This window comes from Cryptotermes secundus, unplaced genomic scaffold, assembly GCF_002891405.2.
Source record: "Cryptotermes secundus unplaced genomic scaffold, Csec_1.0 scaffold434, whole genome shotgun sequence".
NCBI lineage: Eukaryota > Metazoa > Arthropoda > Insecta > Blattodea > Kalotermitidae > Cryptotermes > Cryptotermes secundus.
In genome coordinates this window covers 510277-531355 of record NW_019738963.1, presented here as the reverse complement: position 1 = coordinate 531355, position 21079 = coordinate 510277, and the positions used below count along the sequence as shown (strand labels likewise).

Below are 21079 nucleotides of genomic sequence, written 5' to 3'. Positions count from 1 at the left end.
GTTTCCAAGAGAATGCACAAGTTTTAGGGGATATTTTACATTATAAAAGTTGTTTAAATGGCAGCCACCGATTTCATTGTGTGTTCTGCACCGCCTGGCTATGCTATGCTGAACACTTTAAAAGATTCTCTGCGTTTCCCAGATGGTTCCAGCTGCTACTGCAATTCTTGCCACAAGATCGTGCTGTGTCTCCACTGGAGTCTTGTATACCAGACTTTGCATGTACCCCCAGAGAAAAAAATCAAATGGAGTCAAGTTAGGGGAGTGAGGTGGCCAGGGTATTGGGCCTCTGTATCCAGTTCATCTGTGACAAAAGGTTTCATCCAAATACTCAACAACATTAGTGCAGTGTCAGGGTGCCATCATCCTGGAACCACATTTCATGACGGACTTCCAAAGGCACCACTTCCAGCAGCTCGGGTAAATTCTCTTGGAAATATGTCACCAGTAAGCCACAAGGGTAAGAAGTAAAGGACGATTAGATGGTCATCAATAATCCCTGCTCATGCATTGATTGTGAAGCGGTGTTGGTGGCTTTGGATATGCTTCGTGTTAGGATTTTCTTGAGCCTATACATGGCTGTTTCTGGAGTTGGAAATGCTATCCTTGGTAAAGGTACACTTGTCAGAAAAGAACATAAAGTGTGGGAAGTGAGGTACCTGTACAGTTTGTGAGCTGCCAGTGACAAAAGTTGACGCAAAGAGCCAAGTCATTCATCCCCATCGCCTACACCTTCTGAAAGCAGTAGGGGTGAAGATGCTTATCATGCAGAGCTTGCCATACTGACATGTGGTTTACACCCAGGTCGTGTGGAACATTTTGGGTGCTAGTATCAGGCTGCTCTTCAGAACGCTGGTTTACTGCTTCTTGCAAGTCTGGTGTATGGTGCATCCTCAGGGATTAGGACTCAGGCTGCCTTCTTCACACAAATGCCTCTCCAATCTTGGAAACAGTGTGTGAGCTGGGTGATGCTTGTTTGGGAAACACTGTTCATACAGCCAGCAGTCCTCTCTTGCATTCCTTCGGGCCTCACCATAGATGAGAAGCATCTCGGTGTAGTCTGCATTTGTGTACATGTCCACCACAGTTTATTTCCAATTTACGATCCACACGAATTAGTAAGAAACTACTAATCAAACTCTAGGTATAGTCAGGGACTGTTTCAGATGACATCTGATGCATTAGCATTGGTAAATAAACAACTCGCTCTATGAAGGTGACATATGCTACTTTAAGAGTCCTATGGGTTTCTTGCCTAGAGGTGTCCTCCTCATTTCGAAGGCCCTAGTGCATAAACAAAGCATTCCTGGACATGGGTGTATTAAAAAATATGATCAGATTGAACCCATTTATCTACCACAGAGCATTGTAACATATATTTCTTTACACCTGTATATATGTTCTGCAGGTATACTTTTAATCAGTAAAATATTTTAAAATCACTGTATATTCTGACTGTATCATGATGTCTAGTCTTCTGTATAAAAAGTAAATTTGTCCCTGTGCTTAACTAATTAAGCACTATGCCATGAAGGTGTATGGGGGAGTGTATGTGTAGATCCACATTTTCTTGACCTCTGCACTGAGTGGTCAGGTTCACACCCTGTCACTTTACCCTCTGGAAAGAGCCCTCGATACCCATTGGATAGGAGGCTGGGTGGGCCTCAGAGCCAATCTGGATGATGTGGAAAATAGAAAATTCTTGACTCTACGGGGACTTGAACTCCAACCCCTTGGTTGTCCAGCCCATAGCCAGTCGCTATACTGACTACTCTATCCCAGCTCCTCTTAGATTTATGAATTACGGTGGAAAAAATAAATGCACAAAATTCTGTATGGAAAGACTCAAAAGACACAATAAGAATTACAAAGCATTTCATCACAAAGGCTATGACTTTCTTGATAGTTCTGTGGCCTGGAAAATACTGGCTGTCGGGTAGGTAGTCACACCAGAAGGAAATACACTCTAGCATAGGCACTGAATGGGGATCCATCTGTGTTTTAAAATTTCGTCCATAAAACATTGAACTTCCAGATTTTACAGCAGCTACTAAAACAGGTGTCATGTAATATATCCTGTGACAGCACCTGAAGTTAGTCGGAGATTTTCGTAACATCTCAAATGTCAATTTCTATGGCCTATACATTGTATGGCTTGTGAATTTGATATTCTCAGAGCAGCAGTGAATATGAAGAATATGATCTTCTGGATTGTAATGTCATATAGTTGGTAAAGTCACCTATAAACTGCTTCAAATTTTCTGAGAGATGAAAACTACACATTTTCATACTGATTGCTCATTTCTGAATTTAGTTCATAGGGTCTTGTTCAGTTTTCTACTGTGTGCTGGAGCACAGTCCTGCTGAAAACACGTGGAACTCTTATTCATTTAATTATTCAATGAAGGCCTGCAAACTATTCCACAGACAATGCTTCAAGAATGTGTGTTAGTATATGCCAGTGGTAGCTGAGCCATTTGTACCTCACCCTTGTCATATTGAGCTTGAAATTGTTGTTTCAAAGTTGAATGCTTATAGATCGTCAGGTACTGATAAAACTGCAGCGGAAATGAAATGTTACGTTTTGAGATCCATTAATTCTGTTTGGAACAAGGAAGAATTGCCTTTACAATGGAATGAGGCAATTTTTGTACAAATTAGAAGGGTCATAAAACTGATTGTAATAATTATCAAGGCATATAATTCTTATGAACTTCATACACAATTTTATCCAGTATCCTTCTTTCGAGTTTAAGTCCATATGTAGACAAAATTATTGGGAATCGTTAGTATTGGTTTCAACATACTAGAAGTTAAGAAAGCACATGTACTTGCAGAAGACTACCAGAGGGCATGTGTTTATGAGAAATTATGAGATTATATGCCAAGCCTGTTAGGCTTTAGTTAACATAAGTATGTATTGTAGAAAGAGAAACAATGCTGCATGGAAATGAACTACGAGTGTGGGAACAGGGGAACAGCCCCACTGGAAACCCTCCTGAGCGATATTAGGATGCACTAGAAAAGCAACGAATGTTGGAATTGAAAATGAATTGAAGTTGTTGACTCCAGGGCAGTACATAAGCATAAAATGTGGTAGTGCATACAATCGTAACACAACACTGAATGTAAGAAATTGAGAAAACGCTGGGAGAAGTGGATGCAAAATGAATAGTTGGGAATTACATATTAACCAGAATGTAAATCTCGTGGTAGGAGAGGGGGATAAACATCCCATGTGATGGTAAATAGGAAAGGATTTTTTTTGAGAGTAAGGAAACCACCATCAATTACACGAGAAACAATTTTTATGGGGAAAGTAATATTGAAATTGGATAAGGACAACCAGGGAGACTTAACAAAGAGATTCAAGTTATTTTGAAACCGAGAGGTGAAACGATTGTGAGGTTATCAACAGATCAAGATAATTAGAAACCGGGTCAATAGATAGAACAGTGATTGCATCAGGAGTCATTGTAAAAGTAACACTGGTGGCAGTACATGAGGGCATTTCCTTACAAGTGCAGTAAACACGAATGACATGGAAGCAGAAATAATTAAGTAGACTTAGAACAGTGCAACACCGAAACTTTAGGTTCACGCGTAGTAACTACAAATACCCAGAGGGAGATATTGGCAGAAGACAGGTTGTGTGAGGTGAGAAAAAACTCCAGATAGAACATTCGAATGATGAATAAAGGTCAGTGATAAGAATTTATAAGGACTATAGTGACATATTTCACCTTCCTGGAGACACACTGAATAATACAACCGCCATAGAGCACATGATACCAACCTCCAGCATATACCCATGTAGAGCAAACTTATGTAGAAACAATCGAATACCAGGAGCATTAAGACAAATTAAAACGGGTAACAGAACAGATACTAAAGGACAAAATTATTAGACATTACAGTAGTCCTTGGAACTCTCCATAATTTTGGTGAAGAAGAAGGAAGATGCATCAGAGAAACAGAAATGGAGGTTAGTTGGTTATGTTAGAAAATAAAACCTTGTGACTGTTGGGGATTCCTTCCCCTCTTCCTTGTTTCTGAGATTTTGTACGCATTAGGAGAACCACTTTATTTTACAACTGCTGATTTTGCCTATGGTTATCACTAGGTATGACTTGGGGAGATGACCACTGAAAAACAGTATTTCCGACGCCAGATGGTGTCTGCTCAATCAAAACGAAGACAGCACACACACACACATACCCAGCAGGCCCAGCAGTATAACACACACAGTCACAGGAGTAAGACACAACACAAAGCACAATACACATGAAAGTAGGAAGAATACTCCAACAGAAGAAGATAGGTGTGACTCGCATACTGAAATACGACATAAGGATGACAAATCCTGAACAGTTTTAACATTTTTAATATTTAAAATTTAGAAATATATATGACGAATATATATTTTAGTTATTTTAGTATAAAGACAACAGGGCATGCAATGCAATAGTTCAACGTACATCGAAAAGCACCTGAAGATGGCACTTTAGTGCCGAAACATGTAGTGCAGGAGAGAAGAGTAAGGTGAATAAATGTATGCACTGTAAGACGGTCAGAATAAATCATGGACAGCTTAACTAGTTTCATGGGTGTTATCAGAATATTGTACAATACTTCCCTCCTAACTGAATCATACACTTTCTTGAAGTCTACAAATAGCTGATGTACTGTCTCATTGTACTCCCACTTTTTCTCCAATATCTGACAAATGCAAAAGATCTGATCTGTAGTTGATCTGTTATGTCGAAACCCACACTGATGATCCCCAATAATTTCATTTATGTATGGTCTTAAACTTGAGAGAAGAATATTGGATAAAATTTTGTATGAAGTTGATAGCAGTAAGATCCCCAATAATTACTACAGTCAGTTTCATTACCCATCTTGTGAACTGGTACAGTAATTGATTCCTTCCAGTGATCAGGCAATTCTTCCTTATGCCAAATAGAAGTAATTAGCTTATGGATCTTAGAACGTGATATTTCGCTTCCTGCTTGAATAAGTTCTGCTGGAATTTGATCACTACATGGCAATTTATACCTTTTCAATTTTGCAGTAGCACTTTCAACTTCAAAAGGGCTGGGATCAGGTATTAACAGCTCAGCTGTATGCATTTCTATCTGCCTAACATCACTGACCCTATGTACATTCAATAAATGAGAGAAGTAGTTCTTCCACCTATTCAAAATGTGGAAATCTGCAAGCAGGTCACCATTCTCATCCTTCACTAAGTTACTTCTAGGTTGGTAACCCCTCTTAAAGTCATTTATTTCACCATACAGATCTCTAATATTCTTGTTCTTGCTGTTCATTGCCAGCTCATCAATTTTGTCTTTCAGATATTCCCTCTTTTTATTCCTGAAATGCCTGCTTGTTTCATGTGTTACATTTTATAAATTATCCCTATTTATTTCGCTTGGATCCTGTAGCCATTGCAGTTTGGCTCGTTATCTTTGGTCTAGTAATTCTGTGCATCCTTCATTGAACCATGGCTAATGCTTCTTCAGTTCATAATTACCTACAGTCTCCTTGGCAGAAATTTTGATATTCTCTCTAATATTTTCCCAATCTTTATTAAGTAGGTCAAAAATTCCAGTTTTGACATCTTATATAGCAAGCCCGAGTGCCATGTTGAATCAGAGGCATTTTCAATGTCCAAGAACTCCACAGCCATAGATATTTTATTGTTGAAATTAATGTTCATGTGGTCCATTAGCCTCATACATTGCAGTGTCGTGTTGTGATGTGCACAGAAACTAGACTGGCCTGCATTAAGAAGGTCTCTTTTTCAATGTGCTTTCAAATATTTTCAGAATGACTTTCTCAAATAATTTTCCTGTTGTGAACAGGAGGCTAATCAGACTATATTTTGAGGGAATTTTGGGTCATTATCTGGTTTTGGTAAGGTTATGGCTTTTGCTTCCTTCCAAGGACTTAGAAAATGGGACAGCCTAAGGCATTGATTGAACAAATGGGTCAGATGTACCAAAGGTTGCCTTGGAAGATGCCTGAGGCATTCATTTGGAATGCCATCAATTTCACAAGGCCTTTCCCAATTCAAAGAATACATTAATTTCTGCAAGTCACATGGTCTTATCCTCTGAGGGAGTTGTTGTCTATGGCTTCAAGCAGAGCTTGAACTCTTGCCTTCACCCGCCTTTCGTGGTTTTCCTCACACAGATGATTTGGTGTGAACTGAATTTCTAAACTGTCAGCAATTGTAGTTACTATAGGATTCTGACGATGGTGTATAACACACTGATATATTGGGTTTCTGGACTTTATCCATCGTCCTAGTTTTTAAGATAACAAGAACACGACGTTTCGGAAACATCCAGTTTCCAAAACGTCGTGTTTTTGTTATCTTAAAAACTAGGACGATGGATAAAGTCCAGAAACCCAATATATCAGTGAGTCAGCAATTGTGTTGGCTTTGTGGGAAGGATGAAATTTAAGGCCTGAGGAACCATAGCAGTTGGTGCCTTTGGTCCATCCCTCTTTAGGAGAGATTTACCAATGGGCCATATAGCCTGAGGTGTGACTTCAGTGTTATCTATCTTTGTTTCCCACTATTCAAGTGCCCTTTTATCGGTCATTCGCCAAATTTACTTCGTGACCCAATGAACTGCTGTTTTGCATGCTGGATCCCTGGTTTCTTGCCACAATTTTCATAGCCTCTTCTTATATTTTAACAAACGATCTTGACCAGCATAGCCTCTTCTTATATTTTAACAAACGATCTTGACCAGGAAGATCGTGAAAGTGTAACTTTACTTGTCAACAACCAGTTACCGAAGCAATAGAGGCTGTGAAGTCCCGCGCCGCTTTATCGGCATCAACCCCCGAGTTAATTTCCATTTTCGGTGATATCAATTCAGAGGCGAGGCTTTGAAACCTAACCCAATCTGCGAATTTCTCAATAGGTTCCTAATTATTCCTAATTGCGATATATCCCAGAAGACAAAAACTCTACATAATGAGAGATGAGAGAACCGCAAATCATACATGATCAGACTACCGAGTAATCGCGGCTGGGGCCACACGAGGGCACAAAATGCGTCCGTTTTAACTAACGTCGTGACGTCCGTTGTAGAAAGAAACAAGAGAGGCGAATGCTACGCTTTTTTCTGGTTCAATTGCAGACAAAAACTACGCACCGCGTTCTGCAACTGTGTGGTGTAGCTCAGAAACGTCCGTCATAACCGTCATAACGTACGTTCGTTACAACGGACGCATTTTGTGCGACCGTAAAGACCGGTAAAGACGGTAAACTCTCTGCCTTTACTTAATCTCTGCACAATTTAGGCGATATAGTCTGTATCGATCGGCAAACGATTCGATATCTCGAAGAATAAGTTCTTGCACTTGCCATGATGTATAGGTTAAGGTACTGCGGTTATAGCAGTCATAGGAGCTTGTAGCTGGATAGCGTGAAAAGGTTTCACTAAAAACAATTACTCTTTATTTTTGGTAATACAGGTTACTTCCTTAGTGCTTCAGTATGACAGCTTTTGAAGGTGATTATCCATTTGATGTCTAAATATTAAACGCGTTTCAATCAAGTGTAAGAATTTATAAATCAGCAGAAACATTAACATTACAGTCAATATCAAAATGAAGTTTTTTATTCGGGAGTTAATGAATTGAATATCGTGGAACCGTGTATGTGATAACCGTAAATAATGTGTTTCTTCGAACACAATTTCCCAACACGTGGTTGTACGTGTGCAACTCAGCAGTACGTAAACTTTTCGCTGAGTGTGGGGAATCAGTTGTCTTACATCATAACATTGTCATATGAAAATAGTCAAATATCAGATACCATAGCCTAAACTTTACACTTACATTACATATTTGACAATAACAGAACATGAACATGAGTTAAATTTCCTCAGCTGTTTTGTGTACATTATGTGATAATCAGTCTTGGCTATTCTTTACATTCACTTATCAAAATGTCTATGGTTTCTTCAAGTAATTTTGATATACTTGGCCACAAAGTTAATGCAGACATTAAGAATGATGCTGAACAGTGAACCTCAAAGAACCGAGAGTCATTTCCAATTCTTTGGCTGGGTGATTGATTTTTATATAGTGTGTATATAGATTGTGTATCAGAGATTAATAGGAAGATAGAAAATTTTGCATGATGTGGAGCTCCATAATTTGTACTCTCCAAGAAATGTTGGGTTGATAAAACTGAAGAGGGTGAGCACCATGGCGCAATAAAAATGCAAGTAAAATTTTAGTTGGGAAACCTGGAAGGAAGAAACTGCTTGGGAGACTTGCACACATATTTAATGGTACTGTGAAAATTGGTCTTGAAGAAACTTTACGTCACTTAGTAGTTCCTTTACCTGTATCCCTTCGCAGCTTACCTGCACCTTGTACCTGGACACCTCCACTGAAGTTACTGCCCTCCTTCCTTTTTCTTGTGGATGTCGAAAAGTTAGGTGGGAAGGGAGGAGAATTGTGGTTTCTGGTGCTAATAGGCAAGAGTTCTTTTTCTGTACGATTAATAAGGTTGTCTTGCAAGTAGGGAAAGTCAGGAGTAGCTGGGTCCTGCTCTGTAACGGGTAGAGATGTGTTCTTTTCTAGGGTCATATGGCCCCTGCTTGGGCAGGACAGGAAGATCCTTATGCTAGAATCATGTACACCACTTCAAGACTTTTGTACTTCAGTAATTATTTAATTAACTTCAGCTCATTGAACACAACAGAAACCCTAATAGTTACACTTATTTGAATTGAACTTGTAATACTTTTAGTGAAGTGACCTAGTTTTTGAGTCTAATTTGGCCGAAAGTTGAATGAAGACTGTCTGAGGTAGAATGCCTTCACTCTGAATCCTGTGGTCTACGAACCACAGACTCCAAGAGAAATCTGCTCCTCCAACATGTGCCATTGGTTTAGTTTAAAAATTAGGAGGTTTCCTAAATTTGTGAATTTCCAATCATGTTGCTTTGCTATGTGATTCTGGCAGTTGATGACCTGATGCTAAGGTTGACAGCGATTTGCTGTATTAAGATAGGGGATCAGGCTCTGGCACTCCCACTTCTAAGTTATAGCTGTTTCAAACTGTCAGCTGTCAGATGACAGGTCCACAGTCTCTTCCAAAACAATTCCTCCACTTATTGTGATCTAGAGCTTTCTCCTTCAAATGAGAATTACCTCTTCTGTCCCCAAGGTCATCCAGCATCTTCTTACATCATCTTCCTCGTCTTCTTGTCACTTCTATCCGCCCCTCTGTCTTTCCTTCAATAACTTTTAGAAGGCAGTTTCTGCATAAAACATGACCAATCCAATTAGCCTTCCATTTTCTTATTTCATGTAGGATATTCCTCTGCTCACTGACTAATTAACTCTTCTTCATTTCTCACATAATCAGTCCAACTGATCTTCTCCATCCTTCTCCAACACCACATTTCGAAGCTTTCCAGGTGTTTCTGATCTACTGCCCTAAGTGTCCAAGTTTCAGCTCCATACAAAGCGATACTCCAACTGTAGCATTTCACTAGTTTCTTTCTCAAATTTAAGTCCAATTTGCTGGTAAAAAGATTCTTCTTCTTCCTAAAGGCAGCTTTTGCCATGGCAATCCTGGATTTAATTTCACTAGTACACCTTCCATCGTCTGTTAACAAGCTACCCAAATATTTAAAACTACATGATTTTAACTTAATATAAATTTAATTAATACAAAAGGGTCCTGCAAATTATAATGAAAGGTTACAAGTGACAGTGAAAGAAATTTTTCTACCCTTCTCTTATGGTGAGGTGGGACCCGTAGAGGTTAAAGGTGATCCTCTTTGAATTTCATTCTTCTCCTTTATCATGTTTGCTGTTAAATTCATTTTCTCCCTTTCTTGGCTACTAACTAATTCACTGACTTTGACCCACTCACTTGATGATGCTTTTACCAATTTGTTTACTTCCTGCACAATTGGCTCTCTTAGTGCAAATGGAATTATTCTAGTTGTTTGCACTGGTGATCTAATGTATAAGTCAGAATTTGAAATTTGTAGTCTCCCAATATACCCATTCCTTGAAACACCATTTCACTGGTTCTTTAAGTGTAATGCACTGTTTTGACCACATACTGTCTACAGTCTCCATTGGGCTTAAGCTATTGTATGTACGAGGGTAATTCCAAAAGTAAGGTCTCCTATGTTTGAAAATATAAAATAAACATTTATTTTCAATTTTGGATACATCAGTTGAATCTTGAACATGTACTCATTTCTCTACATAATCGCCATTTCGGTCGATGCATTTTTGTAGGCGCAGTGGCAGTTTTTGTATGCCCATGTCATACCAGTTCACCTCCATGCTGTTCAGGAAACTTCGAACCTCAGCTTTCACCTCATCGTCGTTGTTGAAGCGCTTTCCAGACAAATGTTCTTTCAACTTTGGAAAGAGATGGTAGTCACTGGGCGCCAAGTCCAGACTATAGGGTGGATGGGTGATGATGTTCCATCCAAACTTCCAAACTATTGCAGTTGAGCGACGGTTTGTCGGGCAGCATGGGGGCGAGCGTTATTGTGGAGAATGCTTACGCCCTTGCTCAACATCCCTCTTCTCCGGTTCTGAATCGCCCGCCTGAGTTTTCTCAGTGTCTCACAATATCTCTCAGCGTTTATTGTGGTCCCAGTTTCCATAAAGTCAACCAACAATACCCCGTTTCGATCCCAAAACACAGTTGCCATGACTTTACCGGCAGACTGTGTTTGCTTGAATTTTCGAGGCTTAGGCGAAGAGGAATGCCGCCACTGACGTGATTGTTGTTTTGTCTCAGGTGTGAAGTGGTACGCCCAGGTTTCGTCGCCTGTGACAATTGAATTCAAGAAGTTGTCCTTTTCGTCAGCATAGCGGCGAAGAAATTCACGGGAAGAGTCAACTCTCTGCCGTTTGTGGTCTTCCGTGAGCATTCGCGGGACCCATCTTGCGCACACCTTCCGATAATTCAACTTCTCTGTCAAAACCCGATAAATGGTGGTTCGGGAAACCTCGGGAACCGAAATGCAGAGATCATCGAGTGTGATGCGCCTATCCTGACGCATGACTCGCTCAATCTTCGCGACTGTCTCGTCAGAAATTGACGGTCTCCCAGTTCTTTTTTCGTCGTGTATTGCAGTACGACCAGATTCAAACTCCCTACACCACTTGCGGACGTTCTTTATGTCCATGCACGACTCGCCATACACTTCCACCAATTGACGATGAATTTCAATTGGTTTAGTCCCTTTTGCGTTCAAAAACCGAATAACTGCGCGAATCTCACACTTCGCGGTTTTAGTAATCGGGAGCTCCATTTCTAACGGCAACCGTGCCAAGACTGAGCGTCCTAGCTATGTGCGCGCATGCTTGGTGGTATTGGGGGGAGTGGGGGAAGCAACGAATGCAACAGGGTTGCCAACAGCCGCACGAAAAATTACCCAGCGCTTTGGAGACCTTACTTTTGGAATCAGCTAGTATACAAGAGTTCCCTGACCTTTCTTGAGACACACTTGATCTCAGAAATTTACCAGAGTTGTACATATTACAGCTTGGATGAAAGAAAAATTACATGAGCATTCAGCCATATGCAACATTGACAGTTCTTATGACTATTTAAGTGTTTGTTTTTGTAACATTTGGTGATATGGATGTTGACACACATATCAAAGTAGAACATTTTGTTTACTTGTTGGATAGTTAATATTTTTTGTGCTAGTTTATAGTTAGTAAGGCTGCTGTTGTTTGGACTTTACATTTGTTTTAGGTTAATGTTTAGATTATATTACATATATCATATGTTTGTAGTATGTATTGTTTCAGTATCTTTTTTCATACTCATTATGGCTGCCAACAAAGTGCCAAAGTTATGGGGTGGCTTCTGACTCACAGACTTACTTCTGTGTGGTTAAGTATGTATATGTGAATGTTATATTGCAGTCATCTCGGTTATGACACCTTGTAATCTAAAATGTTGTCATGTGTACAGGGTGACTATAGATGGGGTGTGGATTAATAATTGGATTTATTGAACACTTACGGATCATAACTACAAGTAACTATAGTGCTGTCGGTAATTCACACACACTACAATTCATTGCAGCACACACTAAGTCTTTGCAGTCTGCTATGCCTTCACCTGTTGTTGCCTGGTAATGGCATCAGTGCCATAGCTTCCACAGCTTCTGTCTCACATTCACAGCCGCTCCTCATTTTATAGCCTGAACACGGATCACAAAGAAAACATCCATCCCAACAGTTCTTATATTACAAATATAAATCACTCAGTCCAATGTGACCTGTAAGTTTATTACTACAAGAAAAACTTAACGCCCTTACATGTTGCGGTCTCTGCGGACCATCTTCAGAGGGCAAACATCACTACAAATAGGAAACCACCTTCACATAAGTTGTTTAGACGTAAAGTACGTTCACTTATATGTTACAATGCATAGTACACAAAATAGAACATTTCACAAACACAGCAGTTTCCTGGGGATGTAAAGTTTTTAAAAAAAAATATTTAAAATTTCTTGATGCTAATTAAAAACTTTTTGCTTTGTCAATAATTGGACACATTGGACAGAGTGATTTACATTTGTGATTGTTAGTGTGACGGACCAGAATGAAACAACTAAAAAAAAAAGTTCTTATATTGTTGTATCACGTGGCGGTTGGCTCGGACTGCAGAGAGAACACCATTCTTGTGTTACTGTTTACTGCCATTATCTGGCAGCTGTTCCTTACAGTTGTTACTTAGCAATGGGTCTACATGATACAATATACACATATGTGTTTTGTATGTTTCAGGTATATTATGTATATTGTCACATATATTAGTGACTTACAGATGGGGTGCGGATTGGGGAATCTATTTATTGGATAATCACACGTCATAACTACAGTTGGTTCTTACACTCTCAAAATTACTGTCTCTATAACACACTTGAAATAACATCTTGACCTATTCAGCTGCCTTTTGAATTCTCTTCAACTGCATGCTTTGGTCTCACCCAGCCTCCTTACGTAACCCTTGAGCCGACTGCATATATCACACTGTTCCCAACAGTTAATATTATCGCGTTCCTCCATTGCTTTGCTTTCAGAAATTTGTTGCCGTGGATATCGGCTTTCAACAGTTAAAGTTACACTGCTTTCAGTGAATCATAATAACTAGAACCGTTGTGTGGCAATGGACCCCAATTCTTGCAGTGCTTGAGAATGCATTCACCCAGCCATTGGCTGGCAATGGACTTCACTATTCTGGCTTTCAGGTGTCATGTCACAATATTGTCGCGTGTTTGCTGGGCAACACGACAAATACTTGTGGGTTCGCAGATTTGAACAAGTATTTTATTTGGCAGATACTTTTACACTTGTAAGTACAATTATCCCACTTACAATGCCCTTTAGACATTTCTTCTTCACTATTACAACTTCTTGCACCACTGTTCTCGGCGAAGTGTCTTATGCTCTTGCTGAGTACCAACTCTGCTCTTCTAAGGTCAGATACAAACTGAACTCTGCTCCCATCGAATACAAACTGAAAACTCGTCAGAACTACACTGACTCTTGAAGCGTGCCCTTGGACTGACTAGGGAACATCGTGTTCAAGGGTTTCGTTTTATCTACTGGTAGTCTTCATTTCCATGTATATCCTTCCATTTCCGGAGAAACACATTTGTTGTTTAGGCGATTCCTATGCAACTTTGTGCTGGTATTGTGTTTCCACTGAAATATACATTCTTATCGGAGCTGTTGCCTATCAGTAGACGTCCTATCGCCCGGCGTTTTGGCGGCATGCCACAACATTATGTGTTAATAAAATAATTTTCTTTTCTGCAATTTCATTTGCACTGTCAGTATTAGTAGATATTAGTGGCCTCGTAGTCTATGGGTAACGTTCCCACCTCATGACTCAAGGTATGCGGGTTCAAACCCGGCGGAGGTCATGGAATTTTTAAGGGTGGAAAAATTCAGGGAACAAGTCCTCCGGGAGGGACTTTAAGCTGTGTGTCCCGTGTCATAGATTTACGGCACGTAAAAGATCCTCATGTCTCTAGGAGACCTCTGAGTAAAATTAGGCAAAGTTTCCCGCCCAAATAGTTTCCAATTCCTCCGGTAGATTGGGAAGTATCAGGGACCACTGCCAGCGAGGTCGGCCGAACTTGCTGGCAGAACATGGCTGATAACGGGCACCAGTACTGGAAGGGCATGGCAACGGTAGAAATTAAAGGGGGACGCACAATAGATCAACAACTGGTCTCAGTGCATGGGAAACCCACCCCCTCCAATAATAATAATAATAATAATAATAATTAGTAGATATTCTTTTGTGGACTTTTTGTGAACTATAGATTTTAGTCTAAAAATTACTACAGTGAAAACTGTGTTAGATGTAAAACTGCCTATAGCAGAAATGTCTTGTGGCCCTGCGAATTTTTCACATACTTTGATGTAAATCAACCGGAGATGAACAGAAAATGTCTAAGCTGTCTAAAATGGAAATGGAAAACAGCTAAAAAACTTCACCAGAAAATCGTCTTAATATTTTGATTTTTCCTCCCAGTACTGTATGAATTAGCCTCCCTCCCAGTATTCTGCTTCCCATCTCTGACTTGTCTCTCATTTCTGTTGTTTGTTAGAAGGTAAATCTATTTTTGAGGGTAACTAAGTGAAGGCCAAGGGACAGAAGTGGGACAAAGGACACTGGGAAATCGTCCCATCCACCTCATGTCTCACTCATCTGACCCCACATTGTGGTATCTCTACATGTTTTAAAATTGCATTCCTGAGAGTACTGTGACGCTTAGAGCAAAATGTTTACCGTTATGCAATAGAAAACCTTGCCACCGAGATTTTTTATTTTTCATTTAGTCGTATCCATGACCACCAAGAAGAGAGTAAGTAGTGCTTGGTCTTAACACAAAAGTAAAAGTGGTAGAAGCAAATGAAAAAGACAAGTTTTCATTGAAAGTAATTGTGACAAATTTTAACATGGAGAAAACTCAAGTGTATAACATAATAAAAGCCAAGTCAGAAGTAAGAGATCAGTAAAAAAATTGGTTCAGCCAGACAAAAACTAAGAAGAACTGAAAATGAAGTCCTTAATGAAATTACATGGAGGTTGTGTCTATTTTTTTTTTTTCGCTTAGTGGGGGTTGGAGTCCAACTGGGTCCACTCAGCACGATGGCCACTGATTGGCCTGTTGTAGCCTGCCCCTGTTGATTATGATGATGAAGAATTTGGTGGAATGAAGATTGGCAGGGGAAACCAAAGTACTTGGAGAAAACCCGCCCCAGCGCCACTTTGTCCACCACACATCCCATTTGACTAGACCCGGGATCGAACCCAGGCCGCCACGGTAGGAAGCGAGTGACGAACTGCTTGAGCTATGGCGCGGCCGGGGTTGTGTCTAAGTGTGAGAGCTAGAAATTTTTGAATACATGGTTTAGTGGTACAGAAGTATGGTAAAGTAGATGTTAAAATTTGGTTAAAAGTAGCTTTAAGATGTCTTAACAGATTGGTTGGAGAGTTTCAGAAACTGGGATCAGATTGTTTGTAATGAAGCCTGTATGGTGAATCTAGTGACGTTAGTGAGGAAACTGTCCCAAATTTTGTTGCCAAATTACATTCAATAATGAATGGATATAATCCAAAGGATACTACAGATGATGATGAAACAGGATTATTGTTTCAAACTCTATGTTTTAAAAGTGAAAAATATCCTGCTAGAAAACTTTGCAAAGAAAGGTTGAGGTTTCATTGTCAGTTATATGGTTGGATAGATGGAAGAGCCTTTCATGATAAGGAAAGATTATAAACCAAAATGTTTTAGGAACAATGACATAAGGAACATCTCTGTTGACAGGAAATCTAACAGGAAAGCCTGGATGACATCTCATATCATGAGGGAATGGCTGAAAGCATTTAATACAAAGATGAAGCAACGGAAACATTTTGGGACAGTGTGACTTGCTGTCCTCGAATTGAACTCTTAAATGTATGGCTTGCATGGTTTTCCCCCAGTACGAGAACTGTATCTCAACCCATGGACAAAGGAGTTATAAACTGTATAAAGCTGAACTACCAGATGCTCCTCTTGTGATCTTTGGTAGCCCACATGGAAACCACATCTCCTCCCACACAACTTGCGAAGTCTTTTTCCGTCCTTGATGCTGTAATCTGATGCTGCAAAACATGTCTCTGCAAACTGCATGGAGAAGTTTTCAGAAAGCAGGATTTTCAACCACGAGAGTTTACTGATGACAAAATGTTTAAAAACAACATCCAAAAACTCGAGGTGTATCTCAGTCAGGCTATATACAAAAATATTAAGGCAGAGGTTACCTAAACGTTGATATTGAGGTTGAAACAGAAGCTCGTGTTAAGTAAATTGACGACTTCAGTGAGTATCACCAGCAAAGTAAGGAAGAGGAAGATGATTGGAAGTAAGGAGCAGAAGCAGATGGTACTTCCCAAGAAAACTTGAGTTCAAGCTTTAAGACATACCATAATGTTTTAACTCGCGTCAAAGAATTTTCACCACATAACAGTAATTCCAAACTTCTTTAAAAAATTTTAAGGGCTTGAATTTTGATTGAAAACCAGGCCACTTGATCAGAAACATATATGCAGAGATCTTGTTGGAAACAATAAACAGTTTATATAATGTGAGTAAAAGAGTGTTACTTTTGTATGAGGCATGAGGTAATATGGTCTAAAAAACCTTAATTTAATTTCAAGTACCTGTATAAAATGAAACCTGGCCATATTGGAAAAAAATTTCAGTTCTTTGCAGTTCCATTTTATGCAGGTTTCACTATATTATAGACACCAATAAAGAGGCCTTCTAAATACATAATTCAGATCTAGTAGAAACTCTACTTACCAATATGCTTTAAACAAATCTTTTTATATCAATCAGTGTATGTGCTGGTAAGGTGGTGGACTAGGCATCTGCCCCCTCCCTTGGACTTTTTAAAAAAGAAAGAAAATTTATGAAAAAGAGGAAATATGCTATATGTTATTAATACAAATTTAAAGCCTTTTAACTAGTAAAAACAGTGTTGAATGTAAGTTTGTAACCAAATTTTCTGACTCCTCCTACCCCTGGAGATATTCATGGTGTCACCTGTGGTTGTCAGTGATGTAATTCATCCCCAGTCAGTAGATCAGTAGCATACCTGAAGTCTAGAGAAAATGCTTTATTCCTAGCAGTAGAATATGAATACCTTCCATTCCCTGAGCAAAGGGCCATGAAAGCTTCCCATTACCTCAAGTATTAAGGTGTAATCTAAGCATTGTTTGGTAATATTTATTCATACAGGTTTATTTTAATGAGAATACAAGGGAATGTGTGTAATGTTATTTATTGGAGGGCCAGTGCCATTGTGATGAAACTTTCATGCACAGCTCACATTGCAAGCAGCAGACAACATGGCATTCGGTGTTCTTGGATGTGCCCTCGGTGGAGCATTACCTCAAAACAGAACCATTTTAAACAACCCAGAATGATTCCAACCACTGATTTGGATGTTCAGCACCAGCAAAATCCGTGATGTGGAAGTTTATAAGAGCTCAGGCCAACTGGAAATGTGAGCGTACCAAACATGTTGGGCCGCGCCGTAGCTCAAGCAGTTAGTTGCTGGCTTCTCAGTGCAGCGGCCCGGGTTTAATCCTGGGTCTGGTCAAATGGGGTCTGTGGTGGACAAAGTGGCACTGGTGCAGGTTTTCTCCAAGTACTTCGGTTTCCCCTACCAATCTTCATTCCACCAGGTGCTCCACAATCACCCTCACCTATCATCTGGGGCTGGTACAATAGGTCAGAAGTGGCTGCAGTACAAGGGACTTAGTCCCACCCCGCTGGCAATAAAAAAAGATAAAAAATAATGCCAAACATATTCACCAGTCAACTGTTACAGAGACTTGTATAACAGAGGCTCGTGAGAGATTACGTCCAAGGACATGCAAGCCATTATAAAATTTTGCATAGAAGGTTGGTGTCATACAGCAGCTATTGCAAAGCAGTGAAGATATTGCAGTTTTCTTTTCATACAACTCCCGACATTGACAATTCACGAATTTCTCAGCAACATTACTGAAGAAGAAATTTCCAAAGCATGGTTCCAACATGACAGGGCAACATGTTACACAGCGCAGGCAAATATGCTTGAGTTATCCCTGTTGTTCAGAGATGAAATCAATTTGAAAGAACTCCGGCCCCAAGCTTACTGGGTTTGTTGCCACCAGATATTTTTCTGTGGGCCTGCACAAAAGACACTGCCTGCTGCAGTAACCCACACAGTTTCAATAAACTGAAAAATGTATCCAGCATCATTACTGACATTTCACCATTCATGCTGCAGGCAGTGTCTATGAACATCCTTGGTTCTCAGTTACGTATGGATCCTGCTGGTGCCACTTTCAGAACTTTTGTAACAAGATATATTTATTAAACATCTTACTTTGAATACAGTTCATGTTTAAAAAATCACCATACTCTGCATGCAAGTTATGCCAAAGTAACCCTGGCTCTCTAATACGTGTTATAACATTCCTAACATTAGCTTCTCAATTAAAAAGGTCACTCTGTAGAAGATATGTGTATTAGTGTAATGAAGGATCTGTCTGCAGTCAAACATTGAAGTTCCAAGACTCAGATTTACACTCTTTGTCTTTCATATCTGTAGTTGTCATAATCCAGGAGGCCCACAGATCCAGCATTTGTGTGCCTGGTATTTTTGGAAATAATGTCTAGATCTTTCTCAGTTTGGCAACTGATATTCCTGTCAAGCTTGGTTGCTGCATGTTGCCTCCACTATAATTATATTTTGCAGGTGACAAAAGATACAATAGCACTTGTGACAGTTGAAGACTAACAAGGGTTTTGCAGGCACACTGAAACATATGAAAAGCAGAATTGGGAAAGAGATGGTATTGTACCAGAGTTGATGGGTCATATTGTCATTAAGCTCAATCCTGATAGTGATAGTGACAGTGACAGTGACAGTGACAGTGACAGTATTTGTGACAGCAGTGAAACTGACAATGAGCACAGTAATTGACAACCACTGTAGAGTAGGTAGTGAATATTTGGGTTAATATCATAGTCACTGAACCATGCTGTCATGCCTTTAATGGTCTTCCAGTGTTCCTCACAAGTCTCAGGATTATAGTCCAAAAATGTTAGATGTTTGTGATAATTTGACTTAGCTGTTAAGTTATGAAGTTGTCATTTGTATACATGCACACCAGTTCATTCTACTTGAAAGAAATTTCGGTATGTTATGTGAAATAAGGAGAATTGAAGGAATGATTAAGAGTAAAAGTTGATAATATGTAGATAGCTCAGTTGGGTTATGAGGTGGATGGCTGGGATTTGATTCACAGGAAGGCAAGAGATTTTTCTCTTCCCCACAATGTCCAGACTGGCTCTGGGACCCACTCAGCCTTGTACCCAAAGGATACTGAGGGCTCATTCCAAGAAGGTGAAGTGGCCAGGATGAGAAGCTGACTACTGACCTCCAGCTAGTGCTGAGGTCAAGAATGGTGGAGTTGTACCTCAGGTCCCCCATATGGTTTCATGGTGTGGTGCTTAATTAATTAATCACAGATACAGCTTTACCTTTTGTATTTTAATGGAGTTTTTTTTTTCTAGAAATGGGTGTTTTACCAGAGATAGGCAAAGCGGTTGAAGAAATGGATTGGATGTAAGTATGTTTTGCAGACATTCTTTGATGGTAGATTCTAAAGGGTTTTGACAATGGTGGATGACACACAGAATTAGAATCTAGAATTACTGGGTTTTTGGACTTTTTCCATCATCTGGAATTATAGGTAATAGCGGACACTCTGGGTAAGAGAGCACAGGACATTTTGGAACCTGGATCTGTTTCCGTCTTCAGGTGAGAAAGGAAGACACCTACTCAGTCAGGCCCCTTAGAAAGAGCTAATCTCAATCAGAACAACTGCTGTCAGGTTTACCCACGTATTTCAACATATATAAGACTAGGCTAGTTCAGTGGAAGATAACAAGAAACAATAAAATAAAAATTGTGATAGAGCACGCACGTGTGTGGAACTAGGATACAAAAAGGAGGTAGAAATTTGTGTTAGAAACCTATTTGATAAAAAACCACGTGCATGAGCACCAATGCAAAGAAATGGGAAAAAATTGTGAAGGTATGTAATATCTACCACTAGTGCCATCTGTGGAGTAACCTGAACAATTGAGACCGGAACCTTGTGGAAACGCATGAAGGGTCTTGCCACGTCATACAGATCTTCTCTGTGAGTTAGAAACCTCATTGCTGATGAGGGGTATTCAGGCAGGAGAAATGTCCAAACTGGTTTGGCTGATTGGATTGGTTAAGTATGCCATATGGGCTGATTCCTTATATTTCCTATACCTGCTGTTACTTTCAGTTTCCAAAATCGTGGCATGATCTGAGCCTACTCTGTGACCCTCTTCATAGACATGTTGGGCTGATTTTGGTTTTTCTAGAAGACCCCGTTGGAGATTGTGCCTATGTTCACAGAGCCACACGCCTAGATGTCTCCCTGTTTCCCCACTGTAGCTTCTTCCACACACACACAGGGAATACTAGAGATGCACTGTGCCATCTGTTGCAGATCTCTTTCTGGCCTTTTTCTCATGAGTGAATTCCTAAGTGTGTGTTTAGTTTTGAAGATCATCCTGCTGTTGTATCGATTCCCTATATGTTTGAACTTCTCAGAAACAGCCTTTGTATATGGGATGTACACAGAGCCCAGGGACTTTTGCTCTTTATTTGGACAACTGCTACCCTTGGAGTTAATGGCTGAGTCAATGAAACCTTGCAGATAACCGTTGAGCTGGAGATCACTTCTCAGGCTGCTGATTTCTTTAACCAGGTCTTGTCATTCTTGGCATATGGTGGAAGCTCTGTTGTGCAGACTCTGAATCAAACCTCTTTTCACATGCAGTGAATGGTTAGAGTTGAAGTTGAGGTACCGGCCAGTGTGGATGGGTTTCCTATAGACTTTGGCGGCTAGTGTCGTCTCTTCCCTGCTGACCAGCACATCAAGA

General features: G+C 39.9%; 1 protein-coding gene across 2 annotated transcripts in view; it reads left to right on the top strand.

The window, feature by feature from the left end:
• Positions 1 to 7375: 7375 nt before the first annotated feature.
• The window catches only part of LOC111871454 (ATP-dependent RNA helicase Ddx1), a 52334-nt gene continuing 38630 nt past the window's right edge, over positions 7376 to 21079 (top strand). Inside the window, exons 1-3 of one of the 2 annotated variants that reach the window (XM_023864595.2) lie at positions 7376 to 7535; positions 15881 to 16682; positions 19670 to 19721. In XM_023864595.2, coding sequence (XP_023720363.1) covers positions 19672 to 19721 — 50 coding nt within the window. In that variant the 5' untranslated portion in view covers positions 7376 to 7535; positions 15881 to 16682; positions 19670 to 19671. The remainder of the gene's footprint in view (positions 7536 to 15880; positions 16683 to 19669; positions 19722 to 21079) is intronic. The other variant, XM_023864594.2, reaches the window with a different exon arrangement.